A 24,108-nucleotide genomic window follows, 5' to 3' on the forward strand; every position below is an offset into this window, starting at 1 on the left:
TTTTGCGCTTTAATACATTAAAGCATACATTAAAAACATACATTTAAAAACATTAAACATTAACAACATTAAAAACACATTTAAAAACATTAAACATTAACAACATTAAAAACATACATTTTAATACATTAAAAACATCATGCTGAATATGGCTACTGTTCACATATATGATTTACTAATTTTAAGATAGAAACGTTATATATTTCTTATTTGTATGTTTCATACCATTGATGTCGTGGTCACTGGATAAATTATGTCTATACGTTTCCCTCTCCACGAGGATATGGCCAACTGAACATGGACGTTTCACATTTTAGAAAACTCGGATTGTTTAAATTTTTTGTAAAACAAATGGCTATTTAATACGTTTTATTCGTATAGAACCACCTCACTCCATCCTATTCTGTACACTATTCAGAAGGCTTTTCTCACCATCGGAACAGTTAATTTTACCTTAAAGCTCCAGTCCTCATTTGTTTTGAAATGTATGAACTTGGCATCCATCCTCTATCCACAATAACAGATACAGCAGTGATAAATACAAATTCGTTTTCATAACGGTTGGTTCACGATTATGGTTGTGCTTTCACGTTTACAAACGAAAATATAAATTACTGGACAAGCCCCAAGCCTATTTAAAATACTCCTAAGTCGAATTAAGGAAATTCATCACGAGAGTTGCCTAAGGAAAGCTTCCTTTTCAACCATTTTCTCCTCTATAAGTATTGGGTTGTCCGGAAAATAATGCAGGATTTTAAGTTTTCATTAAAAAAAATCTATATAAAATATTCTGTTTACGTTTACAGGATTACTCATTTTATGAATGTCAACACTTATTAATCCTCTTCCAAATGATATTGTTTGTTTACCTCTGTAGCATTCCGCTACTTGGAAATAATTCAGTCATCCTTATAATGTCAAAGCGAGAATTTCGTACGATTTTCTTTTACGAGTTTAAACTCGGCCGAAGCGGAGCCCAAACGGCTAGAAACATTAACCAAGTCTGGGGCGAGGGTTGTGTTAATGAGTGCACTGTGCAAAGGTGGTTTAAAAAATTTCGGGAGGGAGATTTCAGCCTTGAAGATGAAGAAGGTCGTGGAAGGCCTTCCTCTCTTAATGATGATGTTCTGCGATCAGTGGTGGGTGCAGAGCAACTCAAAGTCAGTAAAACGACCGTCGCTGACCACCTCAAGGCGATTGGAAAAGTGAAAAAACTCGAAAATTGGGTTCCACACTCATTAAACGATCGCCAAAAAAATCAGCGCTTTGATGTTTGTGCATCACTTCTTTGTCGAAACAAAAATGACCCATTTCTGGCCAGAATTGTTACATGTGACGAAAAGTGGATTCTCTACGATAACACTAGACGTTCTGGACAGTGGCTCGACAAAGGAGAAGCTCCAATACATTTTCCAAAGCCCCCAACTCATCAAAAAAAGGTAATGGTTACGGTATGGTGGGCTTCATTTGGTTTAATACACTACAGCTTCTTAAATCCTGGCGAAACCATCAATGCTGAATCATACTGTAACCAAATTAATACCATGCATCAGAAATTGGCAGTAATGAAGCCCTCTTTGGTCAATCGGAAAGGGCCCATTTTGTTGCATGACAACGCTCGACCACATGTGTCACGTGTAACGTCACAAAAATTATTGGAGCTTGGCTATGAAACTTTGCCTCACCCACCCTACTCTCCGGACCTCTCGCCTACTGACTACCATTTTTTTAGACACCTGGACCACTACTTACAACACATAATATTCAAAAATCAAACGGAACTGGAAAATGCATTTATTGACTTTATCAATTCTAAAAATTCTGAATTCTACTCAGACGGAATTAATAAGTTACCAACACGTTGGGAGAAATGTATTGAGAGTATGGGAAATTATTTTGATTAAAGAACATTGCTTTAAAGTAACTAGTTTCTTTTTTTTTGTTTAATACCAAAATCCTGCATTATTTTCCGGACAACCCAATATTTGCACTATTCCTTTCCCCTCCCCCAATCATCTGGGTGAGCAGCAAACGTTCTACGCCTCTCTGATCTGCGATGGTTTCTAAAAATGCGCTGGGAACAAAGATTTCTAACTTTTGTGCTAACTAAATCTAATAGTTAGAGTCTAAATCAGACGAACTGTGCTTTTTACGCAACTCAAGGGTAAAGAAAAATATTTTTCACTTTGTGGTTGATTGCTCAATTTTGTTTCAATATCGTCTTCAGCATCTAGGTATCCCCAGCCTTTATCGCGTTTCATTTGTATAGATCCTGAATGATAAAAAAATGACAATACCGGTATTAATTGAATCAACAATTAAATTGGTGATAACGTTTCAAAGAAAGAGAAAAAAATAAGTTATGTTTTATTTTCCTTGAGCTAAGAAATGTTAAGTTTAGTTTATATTCACTTAAATGTTATAATTTATTGTGTTATTATTCATAGAAAACTGCCGTACTGTACTTTTGTAATATGTATCTGTTTTTTTTGTATAAGAGAAAAAAATTAATGTATATTTTTAAAAAAATGGAACAAGAAGATATGTAGAAATGATAAATGGTTGAGTGAGTGTGGTGTTCAATCCCTTCTTAAAAAGATAGTTCCTACTCACAGTAAGTTGTTTTGCAGCGATCCGGATTTCGAGCCTTTCAGCTCATCATCAGGGTTGAAGGACTTCTACAAACACGTCTCTTGATATGAATTGCCAAAGTGAACCCGCTGATACCTCCGCCAACACGACGTTCCAATTAGCAGCTGATTTTTTTAATGGCGCTCAATTTGCACCATATGAATAAAATATCGTCTACATAGCGACGATATAGGACAAAGCGGTAGAGAAATAAAAACAAGAGTAAAAGAACACTTGCCTAAATCGAGCAAATTTTCGGAATTTAAGGACCATGTAAAAGAAACAAAACATAATTTCAATTCCAATCTAAATACAAGAGTGTTACGTAGTTTCAACAAAGGGAAAGAACTAGATTGGTTTGAGAAATTTGAAATTAAAAAATACAAAACTGAACATGATGATAAATGCATTAATAATATAACAGATTTTGATTTACCTCCCATTTTAAATATGTACATAAATAATATCAAACATCCAAATAATTAAACTAATTTATTTTAATTGTTATTATTTTTATACTAATTTAATAATATTAAGTATTTACTAGTATAATATTTATGTGTGTTATAATTTCCGCGTTTCGCACGTTCAAATTGAGCGCCATTAAACAAATCAGCTGTTAATTGGAATGTCGCGTTGGCGGAGGTATCAGCTGGTTCACTTTGGCAATTCATGTCGAGAGACGTGGTTGTAGAAGTCCTTCAACCTGATGATGAGCTAAAGGCTCGAAATCCGGATCGTTGCAAAACAACTTACTGTGAGTAGGAACTACCTTTTTAAGAAGGGCAAGAAGATATGTTCTAGAAAAAGTATATGAGCACAAACAAATCAAGACAAAAAAATTCATGAAATTGTTTTACACTTATGTTACTTGCCCTGCTAATTTCAGAGACGAGTTAGTAATACTACAAAAAATTCAACATTCCTTATAAACTGTTACGATTTTGCTCACTGTGAATAGATTTTTTACCAAATATCGGAAAATTTAAATCGATTGAAACAAATGTAAATATATGTACATGAATATACATATACCGACATGGAAAAATTCTAGAATCGTCTAGACGTTTCAAACGTATAATTTTAAATATACGATTTGTTTTGACTTAGGTGCTTTAACCGTTCCCCGATGTAAAATAAAGACATGCCGACCTGAAGGGCGACGGAACGAGGCCATCAATAAATTAGCCGGCCAAGGAGGACGTTCAGATAACATTTATCAGCGCCCCTCAAGCTTAGTGCAGATTGTAACTGCTTTAATGTTAAAGCTGCCATAAACAAAAGACCATACATTTTAGAATAATAAGTAGATATAATAAAGAAATTGTCTGCATTAGAATCGTGATAACATTAGCATTTTTTGCTCTGTATCAGCAGTTTTTTTATTGTTTGCTTCTGTTAATGCACTTTTGGCACACCCAGTTGCAAATTAATGGCTTATTTTCGACTGTCTAGACTGGATGATAATTTGGTGGTATGTTTAGTACATATGGTTAGTTAGAATATACGAATCTTTGCGTGTGACGTAAACGATTTTAGCCAGCAACACAAGCAGACTTTCATTGCTGCTGCATCATATCGAGTTAAATTCGTTTTTAACAATTTAGTCCAATTTCACTCGAGACACCAATCTCGTAACAAATTCTCTGTTTTCAATGCGCACAATTATAAATATTGCCTTTTAAGGAATCAGACACTTACGTGTATGGCCAGTCATCATTCACGAGGTTCTGAAAATGGGAACACACATGTTTGTTTTAAATAGGAAGAAGAAATATCTCAATCGGTGTGCTAGTCGAGGATGACATTCTTGAAGTTTCTTCCTATTTTTTCTCTCAAACCTTGGCAGTTCATTTCTGGCGCACTCAATCCAGGATATCTTCAATGTATGACCGACCTACTAAACCGATGGAACAAATATTGCAGCTATTGGGGGCCCACTGATCTCGGGTGTTGGTGAGATCTTGAACAGATTTCGCAGTCAGCGTAATTGTGTTACCTGGTTTAGTAAGGGACTGTCAACAAATGAACAATGTCGATTAGGTCTAGAACAGACAGAGACGACTGAGCATATCCTATTCAAATGCCCCACAAGAGTTACGAAAAGGCTATGGTACCTGGGAAAGCCGTTCATGAGCCATACATCTCATCAGCCATCAGATCTCTCAGAAGAATTCTTTACCTTATAAAAGATACAAAAACCTTCCAGGAAATCTTTTAGTAGGGATCGGCACAATAGAAAGTTTAAGTGTTAAATAGAATCTCTATGAATCCACATAGTAGGATTTCGATATATATATATATATANTATATAAACTCAAATATGCACAGATGTACAGACATGTACTGATTTTAACCTATTATTTCTCGCAGTCCACAGTCAATTCGAATTTGCTATAAATCACCGGTGGGCCTCGAGAACCACCCATCTTGGATCTGTTGGCAGTCCGGGGGCAGACCTTAGTCTTATCCGTCAACCAGGAAGTTGGGATCTGTGTGCTCTCAACAGCTAGGTATTTCAGTACTCAACGCATGCAGTCTCTAAATCCAATCCCATTCACACTCTCACTCATTCTAAAATATATTAATTCCTATTTACATACCATTTACTCAAACAGGGTGGTCCACCTATTATATAAATTAGCTTACTAGACGGTCGATAGAGTACTCAATATTCCGCCATCCGCCTTCTTACACTACACATGCACCCCAAAAAATGCATTCGCTCTCAACACACCCTACGGGGCACAACATTATCATTCCTGTAAAGAACGACCCTGTATCGTCCATAAATCGAAACAGATGACCTAGATTATTTACAGCCGTGCTCAGGCACATCTTCATATGGGGTGGCATTTCTATACGCTCTCTGTATGGAGCCAAGGAGTTGCACCCTTCAACATGGTGGACAAGGACAGGTCGAGCAAAATTTTTGTACATGCCGGACACATACGCGGTTTTAGTCTGTTACCTCTGTGGGGTACATCGAGCAATCTTTCTCTTCACACCAGATACAGACGCGGGCTTCGGCCCAAAAGTAAGTGTCCATGTGTTACCTCGCATGGCCTATGCTTAATAGGGTAAGGATTCTATTATCCAGATCCCCTGAGGGCCTGGGTCTTGACTAGACTGTAAACAATGCTTACCAGAAATGTACCCAATGTTGCACATGAACATAACCTGTTCTGCCTTACTCTGGAATATTTTTTAGACGGGTTGCGAAACCAATGTAGCTTTGTATCCTCCCGACATGAAAGACATGAACACATGTCACAAAGATGATTTAATTACTAACACAGCTTTCAGAATTTTGACATTAGTTATTACTCGTACAATCAAGAAAGAAACATTTAAAACTAATGAATTTGTTGATTGTGGGATGATTGATGTGGTGATTATAAAAGAGGGATAGTTCGAAAAATGTAGTAAAATACATTAATTGTCTACATGTTTAAATTTTTCCAGGATATCCCTCTCCAATTATATACTTATCTAAGAGCTTCAAAATCTCTTGGGGACATGTAAGTAAAGTTGATAGTACCTGCTCATTCTTCAATTGTTAGGTTCGTCCGACGTTCACTATCATAAACTCATAACTTTTACCTTCCATCGTTGTTTTCCTATCTGCCACCTTTGCTTTTCTTCATTCTTTGGCCGTTAAGTAAAAGAGATTAGCAAAAAATGCCTGAAATAGTCTGGAAATCACATGAAACCTACTGAAACACTGATTGACGATTGATTTATAACGTTCACTTATGAACATAATGTACACATAGTTTACAGTCTTTACTTTCAGCATGCCTTACACAATTTCTTTCTTATCTATGCATCTTAGGGGTTATGGAAGAGAAATATTGTACATTTACATTGAAGATATAGTCAGTGTAGATCAACAATAACTACCGATTTCCATATCAAGTCAGATAATTAAAGATCAAACTTCGGCGGCAGTCTGATGTGAAATCCCCATACAAGACTTAGCAGAAGACTTTATTTTGTCAGTCAAAATTCAACTGAATTAATAAAAAGCATTACTGTGACCATTTTGGACATTCGGAGTGGAACTGTGGGATCAGCTAAGCCATCCAATATCGACAGGAGCCTTCCAATCAAGATACTGGAAAATGGCAAAAGATGCCGATAGGTCGTATGTTTGAAAATTACTTTAACCACCCTAAAGGAGAGGCCTAAAAAATATACAAAATTAATCCATCCAAAACAGGAAAAAACGATAACAATAATGAAGAAAAGAAGAATATTCTCTCCTACAAAATAGGTTCAAATCCCACTTACTTACACTATTTGAACTGCAATTTTACTTACTTCCTCTAGAAACACGTAGACTAGACCCATATTTACTTATTCTGTACAAAATAAATTACCGTATTTACAAATTTCCTTTATTTACCTGAATCAACTTTTCTGTTCCGAGTTACTTGACCAGACGTGATAGATTTTTTCCTATTTCTAATAATCGTATTAACTCCAGCTGAAATTCTTCTGTTGACAGAATATATTTTTTTCAAGGTGATACTCCTGTGGTCTATTAGGTGTGTAGCAATAAATCTCTCCGTTTAATTATTATTTTTATGCTGGACAGTGGTAAATCACAGAACACATAATAAACTCGCTGAACAGTTATATTTTAATTCGTTTCGTAACACGTATTAACAGAGATTTTGACTTCTTTACTAAACCGCTCTCGTTAACGGACTTTTGAACAATTCCTAATGTTCAATAACTGCATATTCAACACATTAATGTTGTAAATAGATAAAGTCTCCCCTATATTATAATTTAATGTCTAATTCATCTGTCGGAATCAGAACATATTTTTTAACCTACCGAGCTTATGCCTTAGGGAGTCTTGAATTATGCATATATGACACTTTATCTCTGTAATCATGATGCAATTTATTGATATATGTTATAGTTGGATCTGGCCCACGAATCAATGTGTCTCAAATGATAATTATAAACATATGAATATTATGTTAATTTATAAAAATCTAAAATGACTTCTTTATTGCGTCCACACCCCAAATTTGCGGCACACAACCCAGCAAAGATTAAAATATATAATATATAATTATAGCATATAATTAAAACGTTATAAATTATGCTTCAGTTTTGTGAAAAATATGAATTAAGTAGAAAAAAAATTTATTGTTATTACAATTTTTACACATTTCAGGTAAAAACTTATTAATTATAATAACGACAGTATTAATAAATATGACTTAAAAATTGTTCTTAACGGTATAAATCCCTGGCAAACCACTAACACTAAGTCCTTCTGCTCCGAGGACACGTGTTATGAGAAGGCAGCCAATGCTGGCACTCCGTTTGTTATCGGGTTAAGGTGAAGAGGTCTCGAGGCCATCGTCGTTTCAGGCGACGTGGAGGGTTCTTGCGATGGCAAGTAGTGGAGAGGGCTTGAGGAATAGAGATTATGCTGGGTTGAAACTTGAGAACGGATCACTTCTTTGACGAAGGAAATGTTAAGGTCATTGTGGATGGTAAGATCGAAGACCTAGAGGAATGGAGAATTCCTTTGACGACTTTTGTTCGGAATTCTTGGATTCGTTGGACGTCAGATGGTGTGCCCCACAGTTTCGTATGTCCATTAATTCGAAGTAATGTTTTCTACAGAGATAGTTTGTTTTTTACCGTCATCTCTGTTTTCGGTCAATTTGAAATTTGAAAGATATTTGACTTCGTATCACGCCTCGAATATATTCTGCAATTATAAATATTTAAACAAAAGACATTACTGAAATTTCGACTACTTTTGGAGTGTCTATCCATGTACTCAGACGAATTGGTTTTAAAAAAATCGACTTTCCTGGCGATCAATTGATCAAATGGGCAGCTCAATGTTTGGTGTTTGGTTGTTGTCACTTTTGGCAGCAAACTTTTTGTAATGGTGGATAAGTCACACAACAAGCGTATTTTTCATTATACCTAAACTTCTACTAGTAGATGCCTTGCAGTCACCGATGATTTTCTGTTTTAAACAGTTTGCCCTAAGAAACGTTTACACATAAACACACACATATAATCTTAAATTTCCGTCTTTTTATTTCCTCCTAGGTTGTTTTCCTGTTTCTTTACAATGGGGATAAAACGTATTGGAGACTGCGAAACCAGATGCATCCGTTGCCAGAAAATTAGAAGCCGTTCTTTCCCTCTCCTGTCTCATTTATCATCCGATTGGCTCATCGGCCGTGTTCCGCGTGCTTCGCCCAGGACGTCTTTGGACCGCTATTTTCGTGTCAAGAGACGTTCACATTAGGCGTGAGCTAGCTAATTATAGGAAGAGCGGACTTATTCGGGCTGCAGGCTATAGCTATCGACATTTTATATTAAGGGGCCGTTTTTTATTTCTTTGCATGCATTATCTTGTTTCAACGCTTAGCCATTTAAACCCGCTTGTGTAATTAAATCTACACCTATAAGTAAGTACGGCTTCTCAACTGATCTTTCTAAATATTAAATAAATTCAATGAAATATTTCGTCACGTCAAAGTCAGATCATAAACTTCATTACGAGTGAAAATGTTTTTAAAGGCTTGCCGGGTTGGATTGAGCTGAAACGACAAAACATCAAGAAATTATCCCACGATGGGATCCCGTCATTGCAAACCTTCCAAGGACTTGAACTTTGCTGCAAGGAAAATCGTGTGGGATAATTGTCAACAAGTAACAATCCTACATCATATTAAGAGATTGTGCAACTATCATATAAAAACATAATCCTACAAGAAAATAACCTTTATAAAAACTAAATTTTAAAAGTTATTGGTTGGTAATAGTTCAGAGCATTGAATCATTTTAGAAAAAACGATTAAATCGTATAGGTGTTATTAAAGTCAAATCCAGAAAAATTCTTATATCCCCGCATTAATATACGTGTTTTTACTTTATCGCTTTACATTTCTTAACATGCAAATTCAAATATTGAAACTTTATTGAGCAATAAAAAATGTAAATGGGCAGCGGACTAAAACAGCCGACATTTAGAATGTAGATTCGCTTATTTCCGGCCTTGTCAGACGCCAGTCGGCTTTTCAAAGAGGACGTGACGATATTTTCTGTTAAATAGACAGGGTTATACATGCAACTTGTGCTAATCATGTTAAGTGTACTGTATTATCATAATTGTAAATACAGATGAACTATGATTTAAAAAAAGAAAAGTAAAAAGCATAATATGTTGCGGGGCAATCATGTTCCTTACTAGTCCCTGCCTCTTAACAAATATAGAAAAAATAAATAAACTCTTGCACAGGTCTGGTAGAAGGTATGCTTTACATTAATAGTAATAAAACATAATATTTACTGCATTTTTACAGTGAACGGTGCTTAATTATTCGCTGGTATACGTAGTTTTCTAAGAAACACAGAAGAAGAAACGTCTATGTTGGTTTACCCAAATCTTAACCTTAGTTGTGAAAAATTAACCATAGAAAATAAAAAATGGTATCTTTTTTTAAAAAGCATTCTATACTTTTTTCAACAACAGTAGGGGGTATTTCTGCGATAGCATTAATTGAGTTAAGTAATCAAAACTGTTGTGCAGGTCTGGGAGATGGTATGAAATATATTTAATTTAAAAAATGACTGCTTTATTGCAGTTAACGGTGCTTACTTAGTTGTAGTTGTAGTTGTAACATTGTTATCATAAAAGAAACGTCTATATTGCCTAATCAATATCTTAACCTTAATTATAAAAAAAAACGAACATGGAAAATAAACAATGGCATCTGCCTTTTAAGAAGGATTATAATTGTTTCTTCAAAAATAATAGGGGTATTCACTTAAACAGTGCTATTGTGTTAAAGCCGATAGGTTTTATTAGGCAAGTGGATTTTTTCGGATTTAATTGCATTCTCGACATGCTAGTGTGCTATTTCGCAATTGGTTTTAAGGCTAGGCTTTAGTTTATTAGTTACTCATAATGAAAATATTCGCACAAAACATCAAAGAGTATGTCGGAACGATGAAAAGGTCGTCAGAACAGGGTAAAATTCAATTTCATCGAACTATTGCCAACAAGGCACTTTTAAACAAATACATCTGTCATCTCTACCATTTTGCTTACCTCTGACATTTAAATATAATCAATCGTTAATAATCTCTAACAAGAACTTGACAAACTTCTCGATAGCGTATGAATAACCTTTCTGGCACTGTAGCACGTTTAGTAGATGGACATCTCGAAAGGTGAAAAATATGAGTTATATTCACACTATTCTTAACAGCACGGTAACACATTTAACACAATATATTGCGTTAATGTCCTATTTGTGACATTCTTATGCTCCACGACAGAAAAATAAGGTTTTAGGCGCAGAAAATTCTGAATCCTTTGGTACCTTTTCATGGGAAACCATCCTTTGAAACCGCTGTGGAACATGACGATCATGTCCTGGCCTCCTAAATGGAAATGAACTCGTGATCGTTTCCTGAGACACGGCGGAAACCAGTTTGTAATTGCAAACGGGTCATTGTTTGTTGAACCAGTACGTGCTCCTGTTCGAGACCGGGCCAGTCGCGTATTCCGAAATTCCGCCGTCTCCCGGACATCCTTCTTCGGCCCTGTACCGTCTTAAATCAGGATATAATGGCCGATTCTCCCGTCGTCTGGGGGAGGCAAAGTGGGAAAAAAAAGGTCGGCTTCCTCGGTCCCACGGTAGCTTTCTTGATTTATCACGAGTGATTCATTCTGCGGCTGAGTACATTACACGCCCAAAGCCAAATCAAGGCCTCAACACTTTCAACGCAGACGGCCTTGGTTTACCGTAAAACATGTAATTGTTAACAATTTGTCTAAAAGCCTCACCGGTCGCCACCCCTGGATCAATATTAGGAGAAAAAAGGCAATTCCCCTGGAGAAAAAGCTGAGCAATTTTCAACCACCAAATGAGCACATGCCTAATAACTTACAGTTGTATAAGGAAGAAATGTGGCCGGTAATCGTCCATACACAGATAATATCCGTGATTTTTAACCAAGTCTCCGATCTAAAAATGATTGAAAAAATGATGAAAACTAAAAAAAACTATAAATTATAGAATTACAAAAACAAGCAGTGTTCTGAAATAACACCATCAAACATAAAAATACTAATGGAAAAAGAGATTTCTTGTACAGAAACCATTTAACTTGCTATTACAGCAAATATAATCACATACTGGTATTTATTTCTCGGTCTTTATGAAAATAAGTTGCTTTGACATTAATAATTTTGCTTTTAAACGGAGTGTACAGTAACTTATTTGAAGAGGTAAAATGTATAAAATTTCCACTAGTTAAACTAACTACTATTACTGCTTATGTTATAAAAATCATAGCTAAACTACACGTTTTTGTATATTTTGTACGTTTTCAATTTAATAATATTTCATAAAAATTTAATAAAATTAAACAGAGGAAGAATAACGAGGATAAGAGGTGGACATCAATAAATCAAGGTTTACCCTGTGTTCACATGTAGTAGTTTAGATTATTTGCTAGATGCTCTCCGACTCGTATTTGCATGCTGGTGGTTTCGCGTTCCCAGCATAACTTATGGAATTTCCGTTGGTAATAAATATTATTGATCAAAGTATCATATAGTCCTATATGACAAAAATTACCTCTAATTTGTACTAGATATCCTGATTAGGTTACTGTTAATTACAATAATAAATACCTATGTTTTTCTTATTTTAAATAGATATAGTAATTGGATTGTTCTCTCATTTTTTCTAATTAATACTTTTAATTGTCCCGTGGATGAGTTGGATTTGTGACCATTGGTCAACTCTTGAGATATGCGAGAATCTGCAGTTTGGCCGATTTCTATCATTCTGGTTTTTCTTCTTGGCGGTTTTGGGCCAGTTGGGCACTTTTACGTACTCAGTTTGAACAAAAAGGACTTACACACGATTAAGCACACAGTTCAAAATACACAAAGTCACCAGTGAAATGCGAAATACCACATTTGACGGACAGACGGACAAACACCATGATCTGAACAAGCGAAATCACAATTTAAATTTTACTGTATTTTCTGTTATATTTACATGTTTACACTAAACTAATACTTATTTTAATAATAAGTAAGTAACTACTATTAATTTCAAATTATTTTACGAATTTACTTTGTTTTTATTTAAATTTAACCCACACGGAATATGGCGAATGCCGAAACGCGTTTGACATACTGTACATTGAGGATAGAAAAGCAAAACTGTCGCTAACGACCAAATTACAGGTTCGTCACAATGCAGACCACAAAGAGCAATCTCACAAAAATTAAGTTAATAATGATTATTTGGAGATCTTGAGATGCGGTCTGGTGTGACGTAGGTTTTAGAAAAACGTTTTCTCTATCGTGCCAACGTTTCGATCTTTGTTGAGATCATCTTCAGGGCTCCAAGTGTTTGTTTTCTAAGTAGATGTGTCATTCTTATGTGTCGTGTTGATAGTGCCCACACTTATCAAATCATTATCTAACGGTCACTGAATACTACACTTAAGGTAATAATATTTTTTTTTAATGTAAATAAATATGTTAACGAAAAGTGTGAAATTCTGTGCGAATAGAACATACAATAAATACAAAAAAAATTAAAAGTACGTCATTGGTCAAACATGCTTAATCAATAGAGACACTGTTTTACAATATGCTAATGATGTGTTATATTCAAAAAAATTTCTGACGAAAGTGTGTTATTTAATAAACACTTTTAACATCTGGCTTCGGTTTACTTATCACTTGTCATTTTTTTTAGAATTGAAGTGTCCACAAAAGAATCGGAAAGGAAAGGTTAAGTTAGAATTAAAATGGTAAGATCAAAAAAATGGTCATAGCAAGATAAAATTGAATTTCATCGAATGATTTACATAAAAAGTCTTGTAAAATTTAAAATAAATTAGCACCCCGACCTTCGAACTTATTTCATAATTTATAAGGGACTATATCAATTAATTTTGACTAATCAAAATAAAAAAGAAAACATTTTCGAAAGTCTGTGGATAACATTTTTTTGTGGTTTAGCATGTTATCTTGAAAAATATGTTTCTGTGTCGTAATAGATATGAACTTATGTATCATATAAATAAATTTTAATAACAACCTACAAAATAAAATAACAACAACAAAATAATATAGTTTTTTAGTTATGTATAATTTCTAGATTTATGAATTTAGGCGAAATTTTATTTTTATTTTCTGTCAGGTTTTCTGTGTTTGTATTCTTGCAATTTTTATTCGTATTTGTTTACAAACATTTTTAAATGGGACTTTGTACTTCAACTTAATTCTTGATTAATTCTTAGCCCCAAAATTGACCTATTCCTGATGAAAACAAAAGCATAACATGGCAACTGAAACATTAATGTAAAATGAAAAAGTTGAATATTTATTTAAATATAACAAGTCACTAACTCAAATTTAATAACATAACCAAAAAAGCATTTCCAGTTAAATCGAAATTTCGGTTAAAATTGTCAACTTTATTTTTTAAATTTAAATACAAAGCCTCACGTTTTTTCTTAACTATTTTCTCTTTAAGAATAGTGAATTGCGTTATAATGGTTGTTAAGAGGTTGAGATAATGTTTAAACATTAAACACCTAGCCAAAATTGTACATTTTAACTTTTTCTAATAATTTCAAAATAAAACGGCCGTCTGGGTATTTCACCATTAAGACCTTAAAAAGCTTTTTTGTTTCAAAATTAGATATCAGTATCGTCCTTGGGCCATACACCCCATTCACATCATGCTAATTTGAAAGATTTAATCATTTAAAGTGACAAGAACAAAGATAGTGGACTATCGCAAAATAGTCAGAAGGTCGGACTCGCAGGGTTGTTCAAAAACTTAACCTTTTGCCTATAGGCTTTAATTTCGGTTGGCGGTCGCAAGGCCGTTTGAATAACAAAGAAAAAGGCGTCTTCCCGTGGCTTGCACTATTGCGCAAATCCGGTGATTTACGGCAATTTATTACGGACTCCCTGTGGGCGGGTCAGAACGAATTCTATCCGGGGAGAAGGCCTTCTCGGTGTAGGAAGTGGTCGAAAGGCGTTTGTGGATTTAACACGGACCTGTTGCGGCCCTGTGCACGCTTTCTTGGCACAGCCTTGCAGTGCTGCTCGCTGCACATCCAGGCCGCGCCCAATGTCACCGACCACACCGTTTAATTCGAAGGCTGAGCCATCTCGAGGAGAACTCAAGGAATAGAAGATCTCGCTCAATGATCGATCGAGTTCGATTTACAGGCAGAAATGAATGAGGTGGTCATTTTAAAGTCCTGATTCTCAGAAATTATAACCATGGTGAAAGTAACAGCTCTCATACTTGGGATTATTTTACGGATGGTTCTCACATTAAGGAAAGAGGAAGTATTGCTCCTAAAGCACACCTAAATTGTCAATGACCCTCCCACACATTAAGAGCAGATATTTTCCTATTCAGTCTCATCAAAACTGCATATAATGTACGTCTAAAAAACTGTCCATACTTTTATATAAAAAAAAAACATATTTTATCACATTACTACAGAAACTACTATTGTAAAACAATACAATTTCTCAAAGTTGTAATTCGCTGCTTTCCACTATTCAAGAGGAAGTCCTGCTTCGAGCTTCCAAACAATTCGCGTTTTTCTGTTTTATATCTATATTTTGACAGCGTTGTAAATTGTTAGAAATAAATGAGGTTGCCACGTTTTTAACAAAGGTAACACCACGAATATCAGTATTCAAATCTTGTGCATAGATTACATGTGCACTCTACCATCTACTGAAAATGGCAGATTGCCGAAACCAGTCTGACAGGCTAAACAAGCGAGACTGGACGCACCAGAATGTCGACATTTTGTCGTATTCGTTTTTCTTTTTGAGTAGTTCTTACCAAGCACACAGACGAAACAAAACAAACCCACCACTGAAGGTGACTAAATGCCAAACGCATCTGACAGGCCAAACTAGTGAAACTAGGTAGACGAGAATGACAGAATTTTGACATATTTAGTTTTCAGTTTGAGCGGTTCCTACAATCGAGAAAGCGCACAGACCAATTACAAAATATACCATTGATTAAATGCTTAAATGCGTTTAACAGATTATACCTGCGAAACTAAGCAAACCAGAATGACGCCATTCGTTTTTCTTTTTTTTTTTTGCAGTTCTTACACAGACGAGACACAAACCCACCACTGAAGGTGTCTAAATACTAAAAGCATTCTGATGGACCAAACCGCAGTCTCTTATTGGTGGGTTATTATAGTGGGTGATTTCTCCTCACATTTTTTCATGTCACTTTTGTTCTTACAGCATTTTTACCATTGTAATTGTTTTGCAGCTGTAAATCGATTTTAAAAAGGTGCGTTTAACAGACCAAACCAACGAAATTAGGCATATTAGTATGTTAGCGTTATGACTCTTGTCAGTTTATTAAGTTCCTACACACGTGAAAGCACATAGACCAACCACAATACAAGCCAATACAGACGGCAACAAAATGACGAAATTTCTTCCATTTCAGACTCTCGTTTCTTTTGCAGTGATTGGTCACTTTGTCCTGTGTTTGTTCGTTTTGTTGTTGGTGTTACATCAAGAATGGTAGTGTTTCCTATCAGTTCTGTTAAAAGAACGGTACAAACCCACCACTGAATATGTCAAACGTACGAAACGCTAGCCTGGCAGACAAAACCAATGAGATTTGGATGATGGGAAACTATCAAACTTCAGATTCATCACCCGGCAGAATTCAAGAATAAACCTCCCAACTGATAGTTTTATCTTATCAGTTCCAAACATTTTTCTCAAAATAGTCGCTTTACAAACTTAAAAAGCGAAAAATTTACTCGAAATACGGTGAGCTTTTAGGCACAGTGAATAAATAATACTTGTCAGTATAAAATAGATTGTCGACCGACCGATTTTTGTTAATACAATAACAGCACGATGTTTTCAATTTTATATTAGAATTCTGTTAGCTGGGCTCGAAAACGCTTCGGAACCGGTTCAAAATCATGCTATGGACTGTATGATCTCATTATCGAACTAAGTTGCCTGCAAGTTTTGCAGGAAAGATTTTCAGCACTTCAGTATTTTAATCACCTTGATCACCCAACGGTAAATTATACACAGATTACAAATTTAGTCAACGACATCGCCATTAATTAACTTGAGGAGTTTAATTAGAGTCAGTCATCATTTTATCCTCCCAATCTCGATCTTTCCCTATGTCATCGGCCCGAAGCAGTTAAACTATGCAAAACGAATGACAAGATTATTTGTTCACTGCCTACTGATTGATGACTCAATCACCACGAGTTATCGGCCAATTAAACGTTTTCGTTTTCAATCACTATTAGTGAATTTACAAACGGCCGTTTAACAAATTGCACGACCTATCTCTTTGATCTGTTTTAAAGACAGGCATATACAAAATATTTACTTTCATGTTATTTCACAACAAAAATGTACATGTGTTTGTAACAAAACATCAATTAATATTAATCTTCCGATCATAATGTATAAAGGCTAAATGAGCTGATAATCTAAAGCTAGTCAGAGTTATTATTTTCATTTGTACTAAATAGTATTTTGGGATAGTATAATTAATACACAAATAATTTATTATATCCAAACAACGTTTTAAGTTGCATGCATATTGAAAAAAGAAAATACTTACGAACTTTGTTTTATTTAATCATCCCTTTTTATTAATGGGGCAAGATGCTGTACCTGGGAACAGGCTGTACCTTGTGATATTTATTACTTTTTGCGGTGTTTTTAATATACTGATTTTTTAAATCAAAGTGTTATGTACAACTGAGTTAATATTTTAGTTAATTCCGCGGGGTAAATTTGGTAAAAAAATGTTTTGCTACCTCGGGTGAAGAAAAGAAAGAATTGATTTTTTTTTTTTAGTAAGTATATAAAATTGTATTTCATTTTATTACATATTCCATCCCACCACGAGGAATATCGAGTTCTCTTGAGTGACGGTGGGTTGTCTAGAGAGTGAAAGTAATTTATTAGCGAGAATGGAGGGTTCAAGCCCGCCCCGATGAATATCGAGTATTCTGGGGGAGTGAATGTGACCAGACTTGTCTTCTTATGAGAGGTGACAGGATATCGGCGCCGGTGACGACCATTTGATTTTTGTAATAATACATACATTACATATTGCTGGAAATAAAAATGAAAATTATTATGCGGTATTAATAGTTTGTGATGTCCAATTTTTAAGAATTGAAATTTTCATAGAACATATATTACAATTTTCTCTTTTATTGGAAGGATGATACAGCCATGTTTGTTATGTATTTTTTCCAGATCGTAGATCTTGTCTAGTTAATCTTTATATTAAGAAAAAAAATCTCATATTGAACATATACCTAGGAATGAGTAAGAATGCTGAACAGTTGGAAAGAACAAAAACCCGAGAATGAACAAATAAGGGGAGATTCCGTGAATATTTTGATTGTATCAAAACCCAAATTTATTAAATGTCACTGGAATACATTCACTTACGATGTTGGGACGTATTTTTTCAGATGGGTGGTCCTCCCATTGGGGTGGATCCTATTTCAACACGTACGGAACGGGTTGTCGGCGGCCGAGGTGGGAACAAAGGCGATACCTTTAAAAGCCGTCCTGTTGACGGCTGTATAACCGGGTGCGAAAACATGACAGCTCTCGAAAAAAAAGGGATCCAATCGCGTAGAATTGGCGCCACGCCTGTCATAATTGTCCTCTGTTCAATCTAATTCCGACTCCATGGGGGGCATTGTCCCCGGGAAAAGATTAGGATGCGGCCCTTTGTCTACCCTGATTACGTATCCTTCACACAGGACACCATTAACCTTCTTAAAAACCTTGTTCTTCGAACCCTGTATAGTGACCCCCTTTTTAAGTCTCATAATTACAACAAAGCTAAAACGAAATCCTTGTACCGACCGGTCAAAGATAGAAATTCTTCGATACCGATGACAACTTTAGACACTTACATATAAGCACTGTTTTTTAAGTTATGAACCCCAAAATAAACACTTTAGAGCTGAATGAGGATTACTGGTGGTAATACGAATCCGCCATTACTCGTTATCTTTAATCATCATGATTTGTTAAAATCCAAAGGAGGCAAAGATCTAAAACAGTTCGTGAATTATGTCGCTTTATGCTTTACAAATGTACCGTGATTCATATTAAAACTGGTTTGAACATTTTTTTATACTCAGCAACTTTTCAAAAGCTTTTGCGTGTATTCCAGGGACCAGATAAAGACGTAAATCTCTTTTTAAAACACGGGACAATAGAAAGTATTAATAAAAAGCAAGAAATCCTTATCGAGCACAATGCGGACAACCGGCATACGAATTGGCTCCTTAAGATCGTTTCAACTGCAACGGTTGCTTCTTTTTTTTTTTAAACATGTCGTGCAATTCTTTTTTTTCATGATTTTTTAAACACTTGTTACTACGGCCCAAAATTGCAGACAAAAATTTGCCTGTCGCTCAGTAAAGATGGGAGTCGGAAAAAATTAAAAATTCGTTCTAAATTTAGCAAATAGAAAGACAAAAATAAAGAGAAAGAAACCAAAGATAGACAATTAAAAAATGTATACAAAAAAAATAAATAAAACTCCCTAGCAGAGGTGAAGAGAAGAAAATTTAATGATTTGAGCTTACCCTGAAACTCCTGGAGGTTCACACGGATTTAAAAAAGATCTCAAAACATAAAAAACCAAAATTACGCCTTTCTTAAAAGTTAACGGACAAAATTAACACTTTCTTGCCAACATTGCCTCAGGGCAACACCAAATTTAGAAAATTTGCTTAAGCTTAGATAATCTCAAGTGTTTAGAACGGGTGCAGTGTTTTTCCATCAATGTTTCATGTCGTATATTGACAACACTGATTTTTTTGGCGCCAATCTAAAATCTACGTCTTGGAATCTTCTACCTCTTCACCCCACAACTGCATCTTGTATTGTAATATTTCCTAAACATAACATTTTCCATATTCAGTTTATAATTTAACCCTTTCTTGCTCAAAGTTGCTTCAGAGCGATGCCAACTTTAACAATTTTGTTTAAGTTTAACACAAAAATCCCGTGAGCTTATGGAGGGCGCAGAGTTTTTCCCGCTCTGTTGCTGACCGTGTATTGACAACACTGATTATTTCGTCAAATTTTGGGTCGTAACAAGTGTTTAAAAAAAATTACGCAAAAAACAGAATTGTACGACAAATCTTTTATTGCACCAATACGCTTGATATCTTCTATATTTCTTCTGTGATTGATTTTTTTATTTCTCGATATTGATATTTCTACTGCTACACGCTAAAGAGAATTGGAGGTGTAAGCAAACCATCCGTGAAGTCACAAAATGAAAGCACTTAAATACACGAAACACTAAAAATATCACTAACACAAAGCTCAATGTAAAACATAACATTCAGTAAGGGCTTCCACGTATACAAACCAATAAACTGGTAAACAAAAGACATTCGCGAAATAAAACAGAAAGTAAATAAGAGAACGACACGTACAAGGACGAAGACGCACCAACTTCAACACGAAAAAGTCATGAACAAACTAATAAAGTACTAACACACTTCAATTACACTTTTTTAAACATAATACAAACTAAAAATATCATGCTTATTCATAGCTGCTGACAGTTTAAGACGACAACGACCACCAAAAAGGGACTCGATTGAACAAACTATCACATAGACCAATTACTAGAGACGTTGAAAATCCCATACGCGTCTGACAGACAGTGAGGACAGACCAGAATTATCAAAAAGACCAAGTTACAATACCTTGAAATCTGCATAATCGTATTGTGGAGTTGAGCCGTTTATATAAATTATAATGGAGAAGTATTACCGTATTGACACAAGACTACAAATTCACTCAGAACGCAGAGGCAGCCTTGTCTAAACAATGTGCCCGCATTGTTATTATAACTAGTAGCTCGAAAGGTGTTCATAACGTGCCAGTGTAGTTCATAAAATATTCAACCGTGATTTAGCGAAACCACACAGTAGCAAAGAACAAAGACATTTCAGGAAAACTCCGTGGTTGGAATCTTGAAAAATTGTCAAAACCTTCTTAAGTGTTTATTATGAATAATGGGACACAATTTAATATCGTCTGTAATAACTGTAACTTGTATTTTATTCATTTATTGTCATTTTAATTTGGAATGTCGTATTTATGAATTATCTTCTCTGTTACAGATCGCGAGTTTGTTCTTGATGTCTCTCGAAAATCAGTTCTGTGGTGTGTTTCCATACTTTTGACAACGGATCAATATTATTCCCTGGTGGCTGCTGAATTCAACTCGACAGCAGGTGAGGCGTAACCAGCCTCATTAGTCAAACGTTCATGGTTTTCTTCATGGTGAGTGTTCAAAAGTTCAATACCACAATTGAATTTATGTATTTAAATTAATATACCCCAGGATTCTTTTAACTCGATGAGCCGAACCGGTTTTGAAAGCTTTCCTTCATTTAAGGCGAGTTTGGTCGAAAAGATTTTTCCACCCGTGCATTGTTCATCTTTAGAACACCCACATTCAGGACGGTCCTTGGAAAGTGACGTTTCACCTGAATGACTTGTGGCTTCGTAAACGATATCGAATACTAGACAATATATTCCTCATCATTCTCCAGTTTTCGCATTACGGCAATTACGCTGGATTGTTTTCTGGAATGACGGCGTTATTCCTGACGCTGAGCGGAACATGTTACGTAATGGATTTCATCGCTTGTAAGGTATAATTACAATACTGTTTTCTAATACCACCTACGGCCATGAGATGGTAAACATCTATTTGAAGTTTTGCTAGGAAGAAAAGTTAGATATAAATGAACTACTGTTAATGTATCTGTAAGCTTTATTTCATTTTATAAGTGTGTCAAGCAGAATTGATTAAAATCTGAAGCGTATTCAGGGTTAAGCAAGGTGCTGAATACCAGTAGCTTCAATTTGTAAAAGCGGGCGTGTCCCAAGGTAGCGTCCTTGGTCTCATCCTCTATAATATTTTTACGGCCGAAATTCCTACTATACAAAACACAAAATTGGCCTCGTATGCCGATAAAATGGGCTCCTCACCACCCATCGAACTTCAAGCTTTCAATTGCCTTCATCCCCATCTGCAATGCTCGAACTCTAGTATTAATTGGAAATATGTGCAGTCATGTGACATTTACCTGTCATACTGTTACCGACTTTTTTTTTTGGGGGGGGGTTTACGCTGGCATATCACCCATGAAGTTTTCTATTTTCATTTTACTGTCGAGCGTGATCGTAAATTTTAATGGTTGAAGATAATCAAAAAGTAACGTTTATCGACTTTAGAAATCCATAGATTATGGTGAAAGCTGATGGATTGTTGCTTATTAGGACAGATTCTAAGTTTATTGGTTTGGAAATGTTTGGGACTTTGCTCAGATTTTTTAGCAGATTCTCTCTTTCATTTTCGTATTCTGGACATTCAAAAATTATGTGGGAAGGATTTGAAGGGCAATCGCAAGTGGGACAGTTTGGAGACGATGCCAAACCGATTCTCTTCTTGTAGCTACCCCATAGGCCATGATTTGTCTTCAGTCTAAAAATAGTAGAACAGCCTCCTTTAACATTCTTTCTGGGCTATCGCCTTCCGAAAACCATGGTTTTTTTCTTGAGCTCAGGGAACAGTGACCTGTAATTATTGCCGACATTTGATGCGTTGTATTTTTCTTGCCACAGATTTCTACAAAACCTTTCTAAAAAGTTTTTCCCGTCATCTTTAGGAATTTTAATGTCAAGGGTTGGACCTGATGTTGCAGCCTCCTTTGCAAGTTTGTCCACCGTTTCATTTTGCCATAAGCCTGCATGCCCTTTCACCCAACACAATGCCACCCTTTTCCCCATGATTTTTGTCATTAATATTACCATATTTCCGAGCTGTCCATATGTCTAAAAGGATTTTTGCACTGTACCCAACAGGTAGGCTTTCTGTTTGGTTAGTCGTAAGCTTTTTATTAGCGTACATATTGTCAGTCATATTTGCTGGATTGAGTATTTCTTTGTCTTTGATAAAAATCTTCGGTTCTTAGTTTAATATCCACGCAGGTTGTTTCCTTTATCCATATAGTACACCGCTCCGATTTCTCTCTCGACAGCAAATCTAACTGCAGTTCACCTTCACTGAAAAAGACTGTGATATTCTAGCCGAACTGGATTAGATTTGTTATCGAGGTGACTAAAGAGAAGTTTTATTTTTTTCATTACTGTGTCCATCAGGTTCCAGTTAAGGATTATAGCTCATTAGTTCTGGTTGGCTTGCCGACAGAGCAATGCCGCCTAAGAAGGCGTACACACCGGACGCGAATACTGATAAAAGAAATGCTGTGCAGATATTGCCAGGAAGAAGAAGAAACCGCAGAAAATAATCTCTATATTTCTCTGGGCCCAGAAACCTACTGCGGCTTAGCTGCCTGCCACAAGAGAGGATACATCTTAAAATGGATTCTTAATGAGTCCAAAACCTGGTGGAACAACCACAGGCACACAAAGAGATTCATAGAAGGACCATCCGCAAAACTTACAAAAGAATTACTGGCAGGCGGCCGCAATTGAATCAGGATTATGCTTAGACTCCTGACAGGGCACTGCCACTTAAAAAGCACATGCACCGTATAGGAGTACAGACAGAAGAAACACTGTGCAGATACTGTCAGAAAGAGGAGGAGACCGCAGAACACATTTTATGCTTCTGCGAGGGGCTATGTAGGTGTAGATTCTTGCATCTAGGAGTGGAAAAGCCGCAAGCAAGATCCTGCACTAAGGAGTCGCCGGTAAGTATATCGAGGTTGACTAACATCCTGAAGCTAGTCAGTGAGTTAGATCTATTCAGTTCGAGGTGCAAAAGAAGCTGCATCATTTATCCCTATTCTATCTGTTTTTGTTAATATTTAGAATAACAGTCAAGATTACTGTCTGTTTAAGTGTATAATTGAATCTTGTCTACTTCTTTGACAAATTTTTTGCTAGTGAATTTAACTAAATATTTGAAATTTGTATCGCCAATTGTGTCAGAGTAGTAGGTAATTTTTTGGAATAAAGAGTGATGTGATGTTTAAATGTGTGGTACTAACAGAAACCATTTAAGAAATTTAGATTAGTACAATTAGAAGATTAATTAGATAGAATTAAATGTCAATATTTTAAATTGGCCAAGAGGAAATTATGTTAACACGGTAATTTTTTCGCCGAGTAAAGATCGCTCCGACATGAAAGAAAACTTGTTCGAAAAAATTAAGCAAAACGGTATAAACGACCAATCAAATCAATCATATCATAACGACAATCTGTAATTTAGATTAGGGCGGTTCAGATTTGCTTTTTAACGACCAATTAACGACACGAAGGCTGTTCATTAAATAGGCAGTTTGTCCACAGTGGACTTAATTAGCAGA

The 24,108-nt window shown here is 35.6% G+C and overlaps 1 protein-coding gene across 3 annotated transcripts in view; it reads left to right on the forward strand.

The window, feature by feature from the left end:
• The window catches only part of LOC106672692 (Krueppel-like factor 6), a 245,110-nt gene that overhangs the window by 13,754 nt on the left and 207,248 nt on the right, over positions 1 to 24,108 (forward strand). The window contains exon 2 of one of the 3 annotated variants that reach the window (XM_024230627.1): positions 20,884 to 21,046. In XM_024230627.1, coding sequence (XP_024086395.1) covers positions 21,032 to 21,046 — 15 coding nt within the window. In that variant the 5' untranslated portion in view covers positions 20,884 to 21,031. Of the gene's footprint in view, positions 1 to 20,883; positions 21,047 to 21,161; positions 21,421 to 24,108 lie in introns of those variants that run through there. The other 2 variants (XM_024230625.1, XM_024230626.1) reach the window with 2 other exon arrangements.

Source organism: Cimex lectularius, unplaced genomic scaffold (assembly GCF_000648675.2).
Source record: "Cimex lectularius strain Harlan isolate CLEC.00 unplaced genomic scaffold, Clec_2.1 scaffold61, whole genome shotgun sequence".
Classification (NCBI taxonomy): Eukaryota; Metazoa; Arthropoda; class Insecta; order Hemiptera; family Cimicidae; genus Cimex; species Cimex lectularius.